The 20,279-nt window shown below is 45.8% G+C and overlaps 1 protein-coding gene across 1 annotated transcript in view; it reads left to right on the top strand.

Annotated features, from left to right (window-relative positions):
* PANX1 (pannexin 1) overlaps positions 1-20,279 on the top strand; it is a 46,188-nt gene that overhangs the window by 9,754 nt on the left and 16,155 nt on the right. The window contains exon 2 of the mRNA XM_058687451.1: positions 18,831-18,970. Within this exon, the coding sequence (XP_058543434.1) occupies positions 18,831-18,970 (140 nt within the window). The remainder of the gene's footprint in view (positions 1-18,830; positions 18,971-20,279) is intronic.

The raw sequence follows: 20,279 nt of genomic DNA, 5'->3' as shown, positions 1-20,279 counted from the left end.
GGAGGGACCTACAGAGAACCCATGTGCTACCGAGGCAAGCCTGGCTCTGTGTGGGATACAACGGGCGTGTTGGGAAAGGGGTTTTCATTCTTAGGTATTTTTTTTTTTTTCCTTAGGTATTTTTTATTCATCCTCTCTAAAGCTCGTACTCCTTTATATATGTGTGTGTGTCTGATTGTAAAGATAGGGCTTACTGTAGAAAATACGGGAAGTGCAGAAGAGAAACTGGTAGTAATTCTACCACCAGTGTTAGCCACTGTTACATCTTGGTGTATTTTATGCCTTGGCTTTTTTTTTTTTTTTTTTTTTTTTTTTTAATATATGAGATTTACTGTCACCTTGGCTTTTTATATATACATAGCTGACAGCTTCTACTTAAAAAAAAAACAATCAAACACTAATTCAGAGCCATTTTGCCATATTCTTTTTTTTTTTTTTAAGTTTATTTATTTTGAGAGAGACCGAACACTTAAGCATGGGAGGGGCAGAGAAAGGGAGAGAGAGAGAATCCCAAGCAGGCTCTGCACTGTCAGCACAGAGCCCAAGACGGGGCTCAAATCCATGAACTGTGAGATCAAGACCTGAGCCGGAGTTAAGAGCTAGACACTTAACCACCTGAGCCACCCAGGTGCCCCATTTTGCCATATTCTTAAACTTGATGTTTGGTGGCTACCAAACTGGATGTTGAATAGGAATATCAAAATTTAACCCTTGCACAACATTTTTGCTAATATAAATAGCATTGTGCAGAATACACCTGAACACAAACCTCTTCACTATAAAGATTTCAGTATTTCAACAAATTGTGTACGTCTCATTATGAGGCCAAAGTGTGTGCAGACAGTTTCAGGACTGGTTGGCATGGCAGCTTGCCCTCCGGAAGGATGGTCCCTGCCGCTTCCGCCAGCAGTGAGGAGAGTACCCTCCTCATCGCCGCCAGCAGTATGTAGCGATGGTCCCTGACAGTTTAGTAGACGGATACAAGTACACCATTGTTTTAGGTCACATTTATTCAATTACTATGTTGAACATTTTTCCATAGGTATTTTTACCATTTATATAGTTCTGTGACTCGTTCTTGTCTTTTGCTTATGTTTCAAAGTGGATGTTGGTTTCTTCTTTTTTTTTTTTTTTTTTTTTAATTTTTTTGAGGTTTATTTATTTTGAGAGAGAGAGAGCGCATGTGCATGCTGGAGCAAGGGAGGTGTAGAGAGGGAGACAGAGGATCCCAGGCAGGCTCAGTGCAGAGCCTGACTCGGGGCTCAATCCCACAAACTGTGAGATCATGACCTGAGCCGAAATCAAGAGTCAGACATTTAACTGAAGGAGCCACGCAGGTGCCCCGGGATGTTGAGGTCTCAATGGATTTTATGAACTCTATGGGTAACATAGTTTCAGATATTTTTTGGCTCTCTTTTATTGCAGGTATCTTCCTTTCAGTCGTCTGTGACCTTTGAATTGTGGCTGTGGTTCATTTTGATGAGCAGCAGTTGTTTTAAGTTGTCAAACTGCCCATTTTTTAAATTTCTTTAATTCTGTAATGATGAGATTGATATAGCTCCTCCTTACAGCACTTAAATAACCATCTCCTTTTTCTTCATTATCTTCAGTGATCTTACTTATTAACCTTTACCCCTTCAGTCTGTTTTGTTCTTTTGATGGTGGAAGTCAAGACTGTAGCTAATTCCCCCATTTATTCCCCCATGTCATTTATTGAGGAACCTATTCTTTACTCATTAATCTATGGCGGTTTTCTTACTACAAACTCTTACGTAAGTGAGCCTGTTTTCGGGCTATGTGTATCGTCCCTCTGGTCTATTCTTGTAAAACACCAGACCTTTCTGTTATTGCTTTCGTACTGGCTTGTTTCTAGGTGCAAGGAGATACGTGTGTCAATTAAGTAACTGCAATCATGGAATATTAGAATCATGAGCTAAGAAACCAGTGCAAACAACAGTCTGAAGCAACAGACTTGCCTAGGGCAGATCGTTGCATCTTTAGGAGAAAAATTCTTCACACCGTATTAAATATTTAAAATGTTATTGGATTACAGGAAGAGGATCATTATCAGCTGGTCCTTATTGGGAACTTGTCAGGTTATCTCAACTATTGGACATTTTGTTTTGATAGTTGCAAGAACCAGTCTATTGCTACATTTTGGGGTGTCATCAAGGTTACTTTCCATATTTTGATCACTGCTATTCCTCTGTCTTTGGGAAACAGATTATGAATGGGCTTTGAGAAGAATTACGATTTCCAAGTTGGTTTGGAATGTGGTGAATATTCCAGGAGGAAGTATGAATAAGCTGTACATGATCTCAGTGCTTCAGCTGATGAGACAGGCTGTGGGCATGAGGCTGTCCTGAGATGCTCCCTGCCCCAGTGCCAGTAGGTCTCACCACCTGCTGCTGGTAGGATAGTGGAGGGAGTTTCCCAGATTTCCCAAATTCGAATTTGCCACGTCTGTAAGTATGTGTGTTTGTGTGTGTCTATGTTAAAGTTCAGACAGTAAGAGAAAATTAAAGCCCTGCCCTTGCTCACTCCCCAGAGGTAACTAACTACCATTACTGTGTACTGTTAGTGTTTTGTGCTGCTCTGTGTTCCCGTGGAAAAAACATGATTTTATTTGCATTTCGTTATTATTAAATTTTTAAAGTTTTTTTGAGAGAGAGTGAGTGAGGGAGGGGCAGAGAAGAGAGAGGGAGACATAGAATCTGAAGCAGGCTCCAGGCTTCGAGCTGTCAGCACAGAGTCTGATGGGGGACTCGAACTCACGGACCATGAGATCGTGACCTGAGCTGAAGTCAGATGCTTAACCGACTGAGCCACACAGGCGCTGCCGTTATTATTAAATCTTTAAGAAAATGTTATGCCACGTATTAATAGTGTGCAATTTGCTCACTTATCTGCAGTGTGTCCTGGAGATATTTTCACGTTGGTGCACGTAGATGTATCTGCCTCACTGTTTTTGGTGGGGCATCATTTTCCGTAGTCTGACTACACCCCAGTTCATTCAACCGTTCTGTTAAGGGACATGGAAGTTCATTCTGCATTTTCCTACTATACACAGTGGCTCAGTGAACATCCTTGGATGTGCTTCCTCATGCAAAATGTGTTTCTCTAGATCAGTGGTTAGTGGTTCTCAAACTTTTTGGTCTCATGACATTTCACACTCTTAAGTCTTATTGAAGATTTCAAAGAACTTTTGTTTGTGGATTGTGTCTGTCAGTATTTATCATGTTAAAAATTAAAACAAATTGTGAAAACATGAACTTAATAAGAAGCCCATTATATGTCATATTGTCATATGTTTTCATTAAAATGTGTTATTTTTTCACATATGTGTGAAACATATATATTTTCATTTAAAAAACTTCAAAAACAAAAATCTTATAAGAAGCGTAGCGTTTTCCATTTTTGCCAGATCTCCTTAATGTCTAGCTTAATGGAAGACCACTGCATTCTCACATCTGCTTTTCATTCATTATGTGGCAATATCCCATGTCCGTAGCCTCTGGAAACTCACTATCTAAACTCATAAAAGAATGAGAGTAAGAAGGCAAATAAAGCTGATTGTGAAAGCAGGCTTAACATCACAATCTTCTTGAAAGATTCTCAGGTTCCAGACCACGCTTTGAGAACCATTGCTCCAGGGTCAGACTTGAGGGTGGAGTTGGAAGTTCAAGGGTCACAGGTATGCACATTCCAAATATAAAAGCTACTTCCGGTTGCTCTCAGAAGTGTTAACTCACACACATCAGGGATGTAGGGGAGCAGCCCCCTTCCCCACTTCTTTACTGATACTTAATATTTTCGGAGTTGTATATTTGCCATTCTCTTGGAAACGGCATCTCACTGTTTCAGTGAGTAGTCCCCTATTTGCACTGGGATTTCACAAGACGTGGCTCTGGGGTCTGGCTATGACACTTAGAGGTGTGCTAGGGGCTGCTCATTGTTTCCAGCCACTTACTGTTGCGTTTTGGCCTCAGGTATTTGATCCTAGAGAGACCATCAGGTCTCAGCTCTTTATCATTGCTTTATGAAATCTCCTCCAACCCCAGTCTATCTTGACTATTTTTTTTTTTTTTAAGCGAAAGTTTCCCTGCTTAATCTTAGTCAATGAGCAAAACTAGCACATGCCTACTAGGAAATGTAAGGATGTCTTTTATTTTATTTTATTTTATTTTGTTTTATTGTATTGTATTTTATTTTTATTTATTTATTATTTTTTTAAATTTTTATTTATTTTTTTTTTAATTTTTTTTAAATTTTTTATTTTTAACGTTTATTTATTTTTGAGACAGAGAGAGACACAGCATGAACGGGGGAGGGTCAGAGAGAGAGAGAGACACAGAATCTGAAACAGGCTCCGGGCTCTGAGCTGTCAGCACAGATCCTGACGCGGGGCTCGAGCTCACAGACCGCGAGATCATGACCTGAGCTGAAGTCGAACGCTTAACTGACTGAGCCACCCAGGCGCCCCAAATTTTTATTTTTTTAAATATAATGTCAATTTGGCTAACATGCAGTGTGTACAGTGTGCTCTTGGTTTTGGGGGTAGATTACCACGATTCATCGCTTACGTGCAACACCCAGTGCTCCTCCCAACAGGTGCCTCCTCAATGCCCATCACCCATTTTCCCCTCTCCCCGTCCCCCCCGCCATCAACCCTCAGTTTGTTCTCAGTATCCAAGAGTCTCTTATGGTTTGCCTCCCTCCCTCTCAGTTTGTAACTATTTTTTCCCCTTCCCTTCCCCCATGGTCTTCTGTTAAGTTTCTCAAGTTCCACATGGGTGAAAACATAAAATATCTGTCTTTCTCTGACTTATTTCACTTAGCATAATACCCTCCAGTTCCATCCACGGTGCTGCAAATGGCAGGATTTCATTCTTTCTTTATAAACCACATCTTCTTTATCCATTCATCAGTTGATGGACATTTGGGCTCTTTCCATACTTTGGCTATTGTTGAAAGTGCTGCTATGAATTGGGGTACATGTGCCCCTATGAATCAGCACTCCTGAATCCTTTGGATAAATTCCTAACAGCGCTATTGCTGGGTCATAGAGTAGTTCTATTTTTAATTTTTTGAGGAACCTCCACACTGTTTTCCAGAGCAGCTGCACCAGTTTGCATTCCCACCAACAGCGCAAGAGGGTTCCCGTTTCTCCACATCCTCACAAGTGTCTGTTGTTTCCTGAGTTGTTAATTTTAGCCTTTCTGACAGGTGTGAAGTGTTATCTCAGTGTGGTTTTGATTTGTATTTCCCTGATGATGAATGACATTGAGCATTTTTTCATGTGTGTCGGCCATCTGGATGTCTTCTTTGGAGAAGTGTCTATTTGTGTCTTTTGCCCATTTCTTCACTGGATTATTTGTTTTTCGGGTGTTGAGTTTGGTAAGTTCTTTATAGATTGTGGATACTAACCCTTTATCTGATATGTCATTTGCAAATTTCTTTTCCCGTTCCGTCAGTTGCCTTTTAGTTTTGTTGATTGTTTCCTTTGCAGTGCAGAAGCTTTTTATCTTGATGAGGTCCCAATAGTTCATTTTTGCTTTTAATTTTCATGACTTTGGAGATGTGCGCAGCAAGAAATTGCTGCAGTTGAGGTCAAAGAGGTTGTTGCCTGCTTTCTCCTCTAGGGTTTTGATGGTTTCCTGTCTCACATTTAGGTCTTTCATTGTAAGGATGTCTTTTAAAAAAGTCTTTTGGGGGCACCTGGGTGGCTCAGTCAGTTGAGCTTCCAACTTCGGCTCAGGTCATGATCTCACGGTTTGTGGGTTCGAGCCCCGCGTCAGGCTCTGTGCTGACAGCTCAGAGCCTAGAGCCTGCTTCCGATTCTGTGTCTCCTTCTCTCTCTCTGCCCCTCCCCCGCTCATGCTCTGTCTCTTTCTGTCTCTCAAAAATAAATAAATGTTAATAAATAAATAAGTCTTTTGCATCTCCTGGGTGGCTCAGTTGGTTGAGCATATGACTCTTAATTTTGGCTTAGGTCATGATCCCAGAGTCATGAGATCAAGCCTGTGTTGGGCTCCACACTGGGCATGGAGCCTGCTTGAGAGTCTGTCTCTCCCACTCTGTCCCTCTCCCCTGCTCACGCCCTCTCTCTCTCACACTCTCTTAAAAAACAAAACAAAACAAAAAACAACAAAGCTCTTTCTTTTAAGTGTTAACATCTGCTGCACATTTGATGATCATGCATAAGGGTTCTTAAAATTTCAAAAAGCACAGAGAGAGACGTTCTGTACCCTTTCTTGGTGAGGTTCCCCTCTTCTTTGACCAGGTTGTGTTTGCAAAACAGAAAATGATATCTATCAAATGAGAGAATAGATGGAAAGAGGCCTGAAGCATGGTTTGTATTCAGTACGTGCTGGTTGACGCTGAAGCTAGTGTATGTTAAGCTTTTGCAACCTGGGCGTGCTTTGCAGTATTGTGATGAGCCAGTACAGCTGAGATGAGAGGCTTTGCTTCTTCCCAGCTCTCCCTCATACTCAGGCACCACTCAGGGGCTGGAGGCTCAACTCCGGATGAGTCTGGGTGACAGTAACTTGCCTCCTTTCCCTTCGCCAGTGTCCCTTACAGGAAGGAGAGTCTGATGATTGTGAAAATCTTCTTCCTAATAAGGCTTCATTCCTTCTAAGTCTCTGTAAACTCTCTAAGCCTTTATGCTTTCAGTTTTCTCTGCTGCACACACCAAAGTGAATAGTGGGACAGAAAACGGATGCTCTGGGGCTGTCTGGGTGGTTCAGTCGGTTAAGTGTCCGACTTCAGCTCAGGTCACGATCTCATGATTTGTGGGTTCGAGCCCTGCATTGGGCTCTGTGCTGACGGCTCAGAGCCTGGAGCCTGCTTCAGATTCTGTGTCTCAGTCTCTCTACCCCTCACTCGCACTCTGTCTCTTTCTCTCAAAAATAAACAAACATGAAAAAAGAAAAAAGCATGTGCTGTAAAGAACAGAAGGAACACTCTTGTGACACTTACTGCTTCCCACTGAGGAACAGCTGTGTGGGGCATGTGGGCCCAAAAGGCATCTCGCCTTAGAATCTGTTTCAACCCTTGTAACGTGAGGACATTGGGCTAAAATTAGTTACTGGATGCACACCAGTCCCCTTCTGATTCTGGCCTGCGGTTCCCGCTGTGCCTTACTGTTCTTTTCCACCCCTCATCTCCATTTGTTCATGTTCTTATTCATTTGGCCCTTCACTGAGCACCGCACTGTGCACTAGGACCTAGCAGTGAAGAAGGCCGGGAGCTTGCAGCCTGGCGGGGGAGACAGCGCCCCGGGAATTGCTGTGAGCAGTATTTTGGAGCAAGGGCCCTGGTGGGGAGCCTCACCCCATCCGGGACACTGGAGATGGCTTTAGGAGGAGCGGTCCATCAGCCTGTGTGGAGCCTCTTAGGGGAGAGCAGACATGGTTTCTTGAGAGAAGCAGAAGAGAGTCAGTGTTACTGGGGCCTGTTGAACAGGGGGAAGAGGCGGGGAGCAAGACCTGGGAGGGGTGGGCAGGGGCCCCATCAAGGAGCGCCTGTGGCATTCGGATTTTAGCTTATCCAGCGCAGTCAGAGGGCTCTTAGCTAAACGGGACATAATCACAGCCACGTTTTAAAACCTCACCCGGGTACGCTGCAAGAATGGATTGCAGTTGTGGAGAGACTAATTAGGGGCTCCTGCAGTGCAGTTCGGGCTGACGATCTCTGTGCACTTTGAGGATGGGGACTATTACAGGTGTCTTGGACTCCGCCACGATATTCTGTATGGGGCGGATACCTTATCACAGTTTCCCAGGAGCCATCGTGGGGAACTCCGTGAGCACATGGGAGCTCTCCTGCTCCTGGGGTGTTGGAGCTGACCTGGGAAGGACCCAAGCCAGTCCCATTGGGCAGCTCTGCTCTGGGGTTTCGTGGTCACTTCCGCAGCCTGGCCTGGCACTGGACGGTGAGGAAGGAGTGGGCCGGGCCTGGTGTGGAAGCCTGATGTCCTGGGTGGGGCTGGCAGTTGGCGCTCAGCACCAGGCCGAGCAGGCGGCCCTGTTGTGGGCCTGTGAGAAGCTGCAGCTCTGGGAGGGCCCGGAGGGGGGCAGCTGAAGGGGCTGGGGTCCTGCAGGGAAATGCCACTTCCCTCTGCGCCTGGACAGTTGCTCCCAATGCCTGCCTTCCTCTGCTGTCTTTAGGACCAGTATTAACAGCTACTGAGGTGCATGTATACACACACACACAGACACACATTTTATGAAGGCTCTACTTTTCTAGAGCATTGTTAAGTTCAGAGCAAAACTGAGGGGAGGTACAGAGATTTGCTAAATACTCCCTGCCCCTACACAGGCATGGCCTTCCCCATTATCAACATCCCCCGCAAGAGTCGTACATTCTGTGGGCTGAAACCGTGAAAATGACCTGTATCCATCATTATGGTATCATACAGAATATTTTCACTGCCCTAAAAATCCTCTGTGCTCTGCTTATTCGACCCCTACCCCCACACCCCTGGCAACCACTGATCTTTTTACAGTCTTTAGAGTTTGGTCTTTTCCACAGTGTCATAGAGTTGGAACCGTATGGTATGTAGCCTTTTCAGATTGGCTTCTTTCACTTAGTCATATACACTTATCGTTTCTCCATGACTTTTTGTAGCTTACTGGCTCATTTCGCTTTAAAATTTTTTTTAAATGTTTATTTAGTTTTGAGAGAGAGAGACAGAGACAGAGTGTGAGCAGGCAAGGGGTAGAGAGAGAGGGAGACACAGAATCAGAAGCAGGCTCCAGGCTCCAAGCTGTCAGCACAGAGCCCGACATGGGACTCGAACTCACAAACCACGAGATCATGACCTGAGGCAAAGTCCGACACTCAGCTGAGCCACCCAGGCTCCCCAGCTCATTTCTCTTTAGTGTTGAGTATCCCATTGTCTTGAGGTACCATGGTTTATCTGAAGGACGTCATGGTTGCTTCCAAATTTTGGCAATTATGAGTAAAGCTGCTGTAAACCTCCATGTGCAGGTTTTTGTGTAGACATGAGTTTTCAAGTCCTTTGGGCAAATACTAAGGAGCAGGATTACTGGATCATGTGGTAAAAGCATGTTTAGTTTCTTAAGAACCTGCCCGAACGTCTTCCAAAGTGGTTCTACTATATCGCATTCCCAGTCACAACGAATGAGTGTTCCTGTTGCCCCAAGTGTTGTCAGTGTTCCAGATTTTGGCCATTCTAACAGGCACGTACTGGTACCTTGTTTTCATCTGCATTTCTCTGATGACACATGAGACTCTCTTCATATGCTCGTTTCCCATCTGCTTGTCTTCTTTAGTGAGGTGTTTGCTAAGGTCTTTGGCCATTTTTAATTGAGTTGTTTGTTTTCTTATGTTGAGTTTTAAGAGTTCGTTGTATATTTTGAGTAACAGTTGTCTCTCACCTGAACCCAGCATATACTGACTCCACCTGTGTGTCAGGTCCTTTCAGCACCGTGTTTTCCCCGGCAGCAGTCCTTCCAGACAGTTCCATTTGTTTTTCACTTTTGAGAGACTGTGGGATAGCCATTAAGATGCGAGTTTTGGAGCCTCCGATCCCGGCAGGCGACATACCCACTGTGAGACCTGAGGCAAGTTGCATAATTTCTGTGTCCCACAGTTTCCTCATCAGTAAATTGGGTAAGAGTAGAGCCTGTCTCATGGGGTGGTGACAGTGAAAGGGACTAGCACAGCGAACACCAGACCAGGGTCTAGGACAGGGCAGGCACTCTGGAAAGACTGGCTGCCGAGCCGACAGATGAGGAACTGAGGCGGGCAGAGGTCAGATCACCAGCCCGGGGCATGCGGAGCGGGCCTGGTGAGCAGCTCCGTCCTGAAGCCTGTGTACTCTGCCCTCCCCCAGTCTTGTGAGCGGGGAGCAGTGCAGACAGAGCAGGCTAGCTCGTGCCCCAGCACAGAAGCTGCTCACTTATGCTGGGGCTTGGGTCCCGCCGCTGTGGGATCACCCTCCCCACCGCTTGCACTCTTGCTGGGGAGGCCACTTGCTCTGCTGCAGCCTTGACCAGCCCCACCCCAGCCCTGCAGGTCACCAGGGCTGCAACTGTGGGGCTGACGGCCCCAAGGACATTGAAACCCCTCCCGCCACCAAGCCCTCCCTGCCAGCACTACAGGATCGAGTCTGCAGGGCTGTCCTTTACGTGATCCCCAGATGGACCCTGTGTCCCGGGTGCCGTGGTCTGCTCCCCTTCATAATGCGCCGCAAACTCTAAAGGCTCCAGGTGTCTGCTTGGGCTGGTTCCCCAGCTGGGTCCTCCTCCCTTCAAACAGGAACACCTGCCACGGCTCAGCCATCACCCTGATGCACTTTGTCTTGTCTGTTATCACTGGTGGCTCTGTTCTTGGCCTCCTCTACTGGACTGTAAGCTCTTCGAGGACAGGGACCATGTCGTCTTTATCTTTGAGTCCCTTGTGTGCCCCATACACCATGTGCGCAGTAGATGCCCAGTGAATCTCTATTGGGTTGAGCTTAGCACCACTGAGTTCTGAGTACCTTCGGGAGAACATCTGTGCTGTGTTGCCCTGTGATAGACACAGGAAGAACAGAGCTCCTGGGGAGGGTAGGTGTCCTTGGCACCTTGGCTGTCTCTGATATGCTGCTGGCACAAAGGCCCTGTGCCATTAAATACCTAGCTCTGATGAACTTGGATGTCTCTTTTCTTTTTTGAGGCTTCTGGAGAAAAGTGTTTGCTGTGTAATCCACGATGTCTTGGAATGAGTGTCTTTGTATTTGCAAATGAGTCTGGTGACCGGTTACCTGAATAATGGTAACAGTTGTTGTGAGTTGTTTTCATTTTATTGGAGTCACTAACTTTGATTCATTACCAGATTTAGACTCTCAAAGCCTTATCCTACACAATAGAGCTCCTTTGTTGCCAGAACTCCAAAAGCTAGCTTTTACCAGCCATCATTGAGGGGGAGACGATGCAAAAGGACTTAACAAAGCTGTCTGGTCTCAGGCTGTGGCCCCATTAAATCTAAGATCCCAGTTATCCAAGGCAGGCTTTCACGGTACGTATGTTCAAGAGTTGTGGGAGATAAGACAAATGTGTAAACCGGTTAATAAAGGTGAAATTCAAATAATTATAAGTGCACTGAAGAAAATAATACAGGATGTGACCGAGGAGCCCCGTATCCCCATTGCTTACCGTGGAGTCTGATGCATAGACATAAAACTGACAGCTGCTGCTTATTGAGTTCTGACGGTATGCTGGCACTGTGGCAAGCATTTCTGTGAGGCTTTGCCAATGAGAAAAATCAGGTTCTCAGAGGTTAAGTGACTTGTTAGTAAAAGAGAAAACCCAACGGCTCTTCGATATCGTGAGATCTTTATAAAAGCAATATTCAGGAATAAAGATTCCAGAACCTTTCCCCCCCACCCTTTACCTAAGGGTGGTGGTAAAGATTCCAGAACCTTTCCCCCCCACCCTTTACCTAAGATTTACCTAACTTTTCCCTTCAGGCTAAAATGCCTTCCCCCTATCCAGTTGGATTTCCATATTTCTTTCCACACAGGTTGTCCTCTGTGTCAGGGACGACTGGCTGGATGGTAATTTTCTTCTAAGCTCTTTATACTTAAAAGTGTTAAATTGCCCCTTGGCCTTAAGTGTCTGTTCATCGGACGTTTTTTCTTAAGCTGACTTCATGCCCCTGACCTCCTTGTTTGGACAGCATCCATTTCTCGTGTTCACACAATTTTGAAATTGTGTGTCTCCCTGCTGCCCTCTTACAGTGCAGAAATCCAGGCTGCATTTCCTTTCGTGGAGGTGTGGCAGGTCTGGGACTGCTAAGGAACTTATTCCTGGCTCTTACATGTCGTATTCCTGCTGGGATGGTTTGATGACACAGTTTATTTGATCTGGCCCTTCCCTTCCATGGGTCCAGCCTCCGTCCCTACTGAGTAAACTCCACGCCAGAGATAAAGACTCATATGTGCCACCGACTGAGCCAGCCAGATGCCTGGCACTGTGGGTTTTGATGACACTTTCTTATCAGCTTGGGCCCGGAGCTCAGGACCAGACTGCTGGGGAGCTGAGGCTCGCCCTTTCCTGCTTCTTCTTGTGTCATTGGCTGGCCTGGCATTGCACAGCACCTACCCTTCTGCACTCCACCCTGCCTCCATGCCCTGCCTCCACCTTCTCTCCTCCCTGGTCACTCATTCCCAGGGTGTCATCACCCTGGGGGAAGAGCAGGGACTTGGGATCGTGTCGCATCTGCACCAAGTATTAGCCGTCTGACTTTGGAAGTTACTCTGAGCCTTATTTCTTCATCTGACAAATAGGACCAGATGACAACTAGTCCGTAGGTTCTTTCATTGGATTGAACAAGAGCATCTAATAATTCCTATTTAATTGTAGTATTTAATAAATGACCCATTTTCCTTTAGTAAGTGATTCTGTGATGGGAAGTAGCTTGTATGTGATCAGTACGTGAGGAAATACCAGTATGGGGGAGTCACATTGGTTTTCATGCCTTGGCGAGTACATGGTACCCATTCACCCCATGCTCTTCCTCTGGGCTCCGTTTGGTCACGTGCCGTGTTTCAGAAGTGCTGTCGGGCAGTTCTGTCTGGTCTTTCTCCATTTTCCTTTCTCTTCTTGTGCACATAACCCAGCAACCTTCTTCACATACCCTTTCATCGCACTAGTATGTTTTTATCAGGATTGTTACTGTTTGGTTAGTGCTCTAGGTACAGATCTTGTGTGATTTTCTAGAACGGTACTATTTTTTTTTTTAACGCGTGAATGGCATTATAGCAGAGATGCTTGTGTTGATTTCTTTGTTCTGCCTTCCATCTGGCCTTTTGCACTGCGCTTCATTTCATGGAACCAATCCTTTAGCCTGGACCTGGCTAGGACCTATAAGAAATCAAAGACAGTTCAGCCAGGGACACCTGGATGACTCAGTTGGTTAAGTGTCCGACTTCGGCTCAGGTCATGATCTCACAGCTTGTGAGTTCGAGCCCTGTGTGGGGCTCTGTGCTGACAGCCGGGAGCCTGGAGCCCGCTTCGGATTCTGGAGCCCTCTCTCTCTCTCTCTCTCTCTCTCTCTCTCTCTGCTCCTCCTCCACTCCCGCTTTGTGTCTCTCGCTCTCAAAAGTAAATAAGCATTAAAAAAATTTTTTTTTAAACAAAGACAATGCAGGCAGTTGCGTACTGTGACTGTTTTTTGTTTTTGTTTTGTTTTATTTTGTTTTTTCTTTAGAGAGAGAGAGCATGAGCAGGGGAGGGGCAGAGAGAGAGGGGGACAGAGATTCCAAAGTGGGCTCTGTGCTGACAGCAGCAAGCCCGATGAGGGACTTGAACCCACCAATTGTGAGATCATGACCTGAGCTGAAGTCAGATACTCAACCAGCTGAGCCCCCGTGTCTTTTCATGTGTGCCCCTGTGACTGTTTTTTCGTGTTGTTTTCACCTGCACTGTTGTGGTACATTCCTGACTGGTGTCCGCTTCTATTCTTGACCCTGGATGCGCAGTTGTTGACATCGCATCTAGAGTAACCCTTTAAAATGAAAATCAGAATATACGTTTGCGTTAAAAATTCTGAAAGTTATTCTGTGTGAATTTTAGGATTGAGGAAATGAATATGTGGATATATTTGGGATCTAGGGTTCTCACTGTAAGAGAAAATACAGATGTGGACTGGGGGAAGGGCAGTGGTGTTAAATTGGAATTTTCAGTATAAAGTCCGTCTCTCTCTCACACACACACATGTACAGATTGATTTCCTAGCTGTGTCTGCCAAAGGAGGCTAGGAGCAACGGCATCCCTGAGCAGTGGGCACATCTGGCTTCCATATCCTGGGTTTACAAATTCCGTTACCCACTAAAAGGAACTGGGGCTCCCTGAAGAGAGAATTCTTAAACTTATTCCCCACAGGGAGCATGGCAGAAGGACACAGGAGCTAGTTTGAAACATTTTGAGTGTCAGAATAAGTAACAGCAACCAGATCATAAACTATTGAAAAACAAAAGACCATATAAGTCCATATTGATACTAAAAAGCATACATTGGGGGAAGGGGAAGTTCCTTGTTATTGTAAAATGCTAACTGTTACAAATGCAGAGGGAAGGATAAAGTTGGAAAACTCCATCTGCGACCCCAGTTGAAGTGTCTGATTCACCCCGAAAGTTTGTTGGGGACCAAATACTTACACAGTCAGAGGACACAGACAACTTGTTTCTCAGGAAAAAAAGGCACTTTTACGGCAAAGCCCTGACAGCAGCTTAACCAAGTAACCGTCATATGTGACATCACTTGTCCTGGAGGAAACCGATGTTAGGTGCCTTCCCAGGGTGTCCTGCAAGGGACCCCCAACCCTTCTGTAGGAGACCTGCCTGTAATGCACAGTCTGGGTTGGAGCATGAAAAGACAAGCAGATGAACACACATTAGGGATCATCACACAAAACAGAGGGCCTGTGGTCTTTGCCCCCGTGAGGGTCACAAATAACAGAGGAAGGCTGTGGAACCCTTCTACGACAGGGTGACTGAAGAGACGTGACATCTGGATGCATGCTGTATGGTGCAGGATTGGATCCTGATTGGAGGAGGGGAAAGTTGCTGCATAAGATAGTTTAGAAAATCCGAACATAGATAGCAGTATTGTATTTTTTTAAAAAATGGATAATTGCACTGGGTTCTATAGGAATGTCTTGTTCTTAGAATCACCCACTCCTGAGAGGAAAGGGTCGTGACCTCTGCAACTTACTCTCAGGTGGTTCGGGAAGAAAAATAAACGTATGTATTATATATACATGTATAGATGGAGAGAGCAGAATGTTAACAATGGTTGAATCCAAATGCCAGAGTATTTGGGATTTCACTGCAATACTCTTTTTTTTTTATGCCGATACTGTATTTCCTGCACGTTTACAGATTTTATGTAATTTTTCCACTTGTATTGTACAGCTCTCTTCAGAGCTGTAACTGACATATAATATTGTGTAAATTTAAGGTACAACATAATGATTTGACATATGTATGTATTGCAAAATGATGACCACAGTACTTTTAGTTAACGTTCATCACCCTACATAGTCTTTTTTCTTACGATGAGAACTTTTAAGATTTCATTAGCAGCTTTTGAATATATGGTACAGTGTTGTAGTTTTAACTGTAGTCACTATGCCATGTATTACATCCTCGAACTTACTTATCTTCAAACTAGAAGTTTGTGCCCTTTGACCACCTTCACCCACTTCCTGTACCTGCCCCCATGTTCCACCTCTGGCAACTACCAAACTCTTCTCTGTTTCCGTGAGTTTGGTTTTGCTAGAGAAAACATAGAAGTAAGATCATACAGTACTTGTCTTTCTCTGACTTCTTTCACTTACCATAATGCCCTCAAGGTCCATCCATGGTGCAAATGGCAGGATTTCCTTCCTTTTTTTTTTTTTTTTTTTAAATACTTTATTTGTTTTTGAGAGAGAGAGAGAGAGACAGAGCAGAGTGGTGGAGGGGCAGAGAGAGGGGAAGACATAGAATCTGAAGCAGGCTCCAGGCTCTGAGCTGTCAGCACAGAGCCCGACACGGGGTTCAAACCTAGGAACCGTGAGATCATGACCTGACCCGAAGTCGGAGGCTTAACCAACTGAGCCACCCAGGCACCCTGAGGATTTCCTTCCTTTATAAGACTGAACATTATAACTTCTCCGTAGGTCTGAAAAAAAAAAAATCTAAATAAAATGCTTAATTAAAAAAAAAAAAAAAGATGAGGTAAATGCAACAAAATGTCAATATTGTTTTAAATTCCTGGGTGTCTGTTATATTATTTTCTGTAATTTTATGTATGTTTACGTTAATTAATCTCTGATGATAAAAAAGTTTTAAAATAAAATATTTAGGTACATTGAGTACTACTTGCCTCTTTACTAGAACACTGAGTTCTTTTTATGCCTTTTTTGCCCTGGTACCCAGGTTATGGGAATTTTTTTACTCACTGGACAATCGTCAGGTTTATACAAGCTCTTCTTCCCTGTGGTGTAGACTTTCGGGGTTCCCCACCACAGGAAAGAAACCCTTCTCGTTACACCCACCCTTCTGTCCCAGCTTGGCTCCTGCTGTTCCCTGACTCTTGACTTCCTGTATTTCTCATTTCTGGCCTGGGAATACCCTTCGGGGCTCGATGTGTTTCTTTTCCTGGATTTGTCTTGACCCTTCCCAGAAAGCTCTGCCCCTCTGGTCTCTCAGAAGAACCACTTGGCCCAAGTCGCTTCCATTCCAACAGAGCCCTGGCTCCTGGGACCCCCTCTAGCATGGCCTGGTTGGAGTGACTGGCCCAGAGAGGAGTGTTTTAAGAGACTGAGAGATTAAAGTTCTGGTGTTACCAGTTACTAGCTTGGATAGAGATTACTTTGAGCTTTTGGTTTTATCTACGGTAAAATGAAGATAAGATACCGTTTTCTCCCTCCCTCTCTCTTTCTCTCCGATTTGGTCATGAGGTTTAAATGAGGCAAGGGTTTAAGGACCGCCTGTATCCTGTGAATATGGGTTGTCTGTTGTCTTTTTTTCTGACCTTCCATTCCAGATGAAAAACATTTTGAGCTCAGCACATCCTCAATTTCCGTCTCTCTAGACTCAATTATATTTTCTTTCTTCCTCTTTTGCAAAAGCTTTGGTATGAAGTTTACTTATTTATGCTCTGGCAGTTTCCACCGGTGCCTTGGGGGAGGTTTTTGAGGTCCCAAGACAGGACCTGAAACACATTATCCTATAGAAAGAATGTTACTACATGCTGGCTATGTGCACTGCCAGGACCATACCTAAGAAATACAAGGAAGGACCAGACAGGTTTTCATGAAATCCTGATAGCACTGTCCTTTTGCATGAGAAAGTATCTGGAGAGAGGATACCAAGCAAGCAACGCATCAGAAACCACCCATTTATAACCCGAGATCAGTAAGCCTTGGTGGATGGGGACTTCCTAGGCAGCGTTTAGCAAAGTCATGCTAATGCAAGAGCTGTGTGACATTATCCCTACGGCCCAGCACTGTTCTGACCACTCTGTTTTTATAAAATGCAAGAACTGAAGTTCAGTGGGCTATGAGAATTGAAAGCTCCTTGAAATGCGTGACCTACCCCCAACTCATACTTAAGCCATTCCTAGCTGGCAAGAACATACCCTATCGTTGGACACTCTCTGATGGTATGTGACTTTTCACTGTGATGTCCTCCAAGGGCTCTTGCTGAAAAGTCCTTTCTTGATGTCTGTGGGTATAAAAATACCCAATGAAGTGGGGGTGCTCTGACCTCGTTGTACCTCCTCCACCACAAGATTCTGCTCCCCGGACAACATCCCCGTCACTGCCTTCTCCTGCCACAAGCGTAAAGCCCACCCTCCCCAGAGGGAGGTGACGCTTTGAGGCTTTTTATGTTTCAGGGACTAGGCAAGTCCACCCCAGTATCTTCCTGCCACTCCTTTCCCCTCTTTCCAGGGTGGTCATGCCCCTACTTTTTAAAGCAACAACAGAACCTGCTAGTTACTTCATACAGAAGAATGCAATACTTCCTGAGTAACTCCTGGGAACCAGGCAGCCTACTGAGAATATAGACATTAATGTCATCGTCCATTTGGAGAGCCTTGGCTTTGGAAGGTGAAGTGACCTGAGGTCACCCAGCTGTGAGTGGCAGAGTTGGGTTTGAATAGAACAGCATCAGAGCCCAAGCACCTAGCACCTCTCACACTGTGCAAGGTGTGGAGGACAGTGTGCCTGCTCTCGGCTTGAGATACACGCTCCCACATGTGCCAGATGGGGGCCCGGGAGTAGGACCCATGTTTCCTGCCACCCCGCCCCACACCCATCCCTCCGTTAGCGGGTTTGCTCTCTCTTCCTTGGGCTGTACTTTTACCTGTGCCTTCTTTCTTCTTGGAGGAGACGGAAAACTGCTGATTTGCCATCCAGTGACCTATCACCAAAAGTTCCTTCAGCCTTCCCTTCATCAGGGTAGAAGTCCTGGCTTCTCTGTTCTAAAGGACTCCTTTTCTAGTCCAGTTTTCTTTCTTTTTAAAAAAAAATTTTTTTAATGTTTATTTTTGAGAGAGAGACAGAGCATGAGCAGGGAGGGGCAGAGAGAGAGAGAGAGGGAGACACAGAATCTAAAGCAGGCTTCAGGCTCTGAGTGCTCAGCACAAAGCCCAAGGCGGGGCTTGAACTCACGAACCACGAGATCATGGCCTGAGCCGAAGTCAGAAGCTTAACCGGCTGAGCCACCTGGGCACCCCATCTTTTTCTTTTCTTTTTTTTTTTTAATGTTTATTTATTTTTGAGAGAGAGTGAGAGCACATGCCTGAGCAGGAGAGGGGCAGAGAGAGAGGGAGACAGAAGAACTAAAGCAGGCTCTGTGCTGTCAGCAGTGAGCCTGACACAGGGCTCGAACTCAAGAACCGGGAGATCATGACCTAAGCCGAAGTCAGGTGCTCAGCCAACTGAGGGACCCAGGCACCTTTTGCCCAGTTTTCTGATAGACCCTCCCCCCTCCCCTGTAACCCCTCCCCTTCACTCAAACCTCACCCAAATTCAGCCAGCCTTGCTATGCTTTTAGCCCTGGTTCTTTTCCTGCCCACTTTTTCTTTTTATGGTGGTTTCACTTTCAAGAGCTTTCTCCAGCTGAGCCCAAGCTGCCGTCATGACCAGCGTCGGCCAAAAATCTCTCAAATACTCAGCTTTAATATGAATCTGGTTTTGGTTCTGACCTTGTGGTGCATTGCTCTGTGACTGCTACCACTGAGAGACCTGAGGCTGGGGGGTGGGAGGTGGGGTGGTCCAGATACTGCTCACACATTTATTTAGCGCTGTCTCTTTTTGCTTCTCAGGTACCCAGATAAGCTGTTTCTCCCCAAGTTCCTTCTCCTGGCGTCAGGCTGCCTTTGTGGATTCTTACTGTTGGGCTGCCGTTCAGCAGAAGGACTCCTTGCAGGGCGATTCCGGACACCTTCCACTGTGGCTGCATAAGGTAACTGGGGATGTTTTCTCACCCGATAGCCTTGTAGACGTGGGAACCGAGGCCCGGAGAGGCTGTGCCACGCAGTCACACAGATGCTCATGGCCAGCCAGCAGCCCTGTGACTCGGATCATACAAGCCTGGCACTTTAAATTTGGTCAGAAGAACTCAAAAACCTCAGAGATTACTTGGTTCGGCACCTTCACTAGCAGATGCAGAAACTGAGGCACTTTTTGGATTCTCGCGCCATAACGGCGGGCATGTTGTGTCATGTTTCTACCCTTACTGCCCAGCGGCGTCTGATGCAGAGTAGGCTCTCGGTGCCTTTTGAATTGCCTGGGTGAGCGATGTTAGATAGGGGCAGAGCCAGGACTCAAACCTAGCCTTGGCCCGCGCCTTTTCCACTGCTCCCAGGGTCCCTTGGGGAAAGTGGCGGCCAACATACAATTTGGTTTCTTCTCTCCAGTGCGTTGCTGGAGCATCGGGAAGCCTAGTGATGACTCCTTCTGGGGGTGTTGGCTGCGACAGAGCTGCTGGGATCTATTCCTTGGCGGTTTGACAGGTCCATATTCCGCAAGGAAGGGGAGACATACTACACAGGAGACTCCAGTGTCCTATAGAGAAGAGGCCCCATCAGGAGCTCCCTGGTCAGGGAGTGATGGAGTTGGGGGGTAACATGGGGTATGGGCGGTGAGGAACCGGTGCTGGAGTCAGCGGGTTTGTGCAGAACGTTCTTTGTGTCACAACACGGCTCGAGTAGGTCTTCTCCATGCGTGTGAAAGTGGGACTGTGTATCAGCCCGTCATCATTTTCAGTCACTGGTTCTGCCATGCATCATGAAAACAAAAAGAATGTTTGTGTTTCTTCTGGTGTTCTCCTCCACTGAGGAAAGAGTGCTGCTTTAGTTTCTGAAAAGCCAAAGGCTGAAAAGTTTGACTCTGGCCTTGACCTATTGCTGAACACGCCGCATCCTTTTTTTTTTTTTTTTTTAATTTTTTTTTTTTTTCAACGTTTTTTTTTTTTTTATTTATTTTTGGGACAGAGAGAGACAGAGCATGAACGGGGGAGGTGCAGAGAGAGGGAGACACAGAATCGGAAACAGGCTCCAGGCTCCGAGCCATGAGCCCAGAGCCTGACGCGGGGCTCGAACTCACAGACCGCGAGATCGTGACCTGGCTGAAGTCGGACGCTTAACCGACTGCGCCACCCAGGCGCCCCGCCGCATCCTTTTTAAAAAAAGAACAATTTAAGTCCTTTGCTATGACTCAGGCCTCATCCCCTCGTGTTAATTTATTGTGTGCCACCAGGCAGAGTGATGCCT

Source organism: Neofelis nebulosa, chromosome 10 (genome assembly GCF_028018385.1).
Source record: "Neofelis nebulosa isolate mNeoNeb1 chromosome 10, mNeoNeb1.pri, whole genome shotgun sequence".
In the NCBI taxonomy this organism is placed as follows: domain Eukaryota; kingdom Metazoa; phylum Chordata; class Mammalia; order Carnivora; family Felidae; genus Neofelis; species Neofelis nebulosa.
The sequence above is the reverse complement of the archived record's forward strand: the minus strand, read 5'-3'. Positions and strand labels throughout refer to the sequence as shown.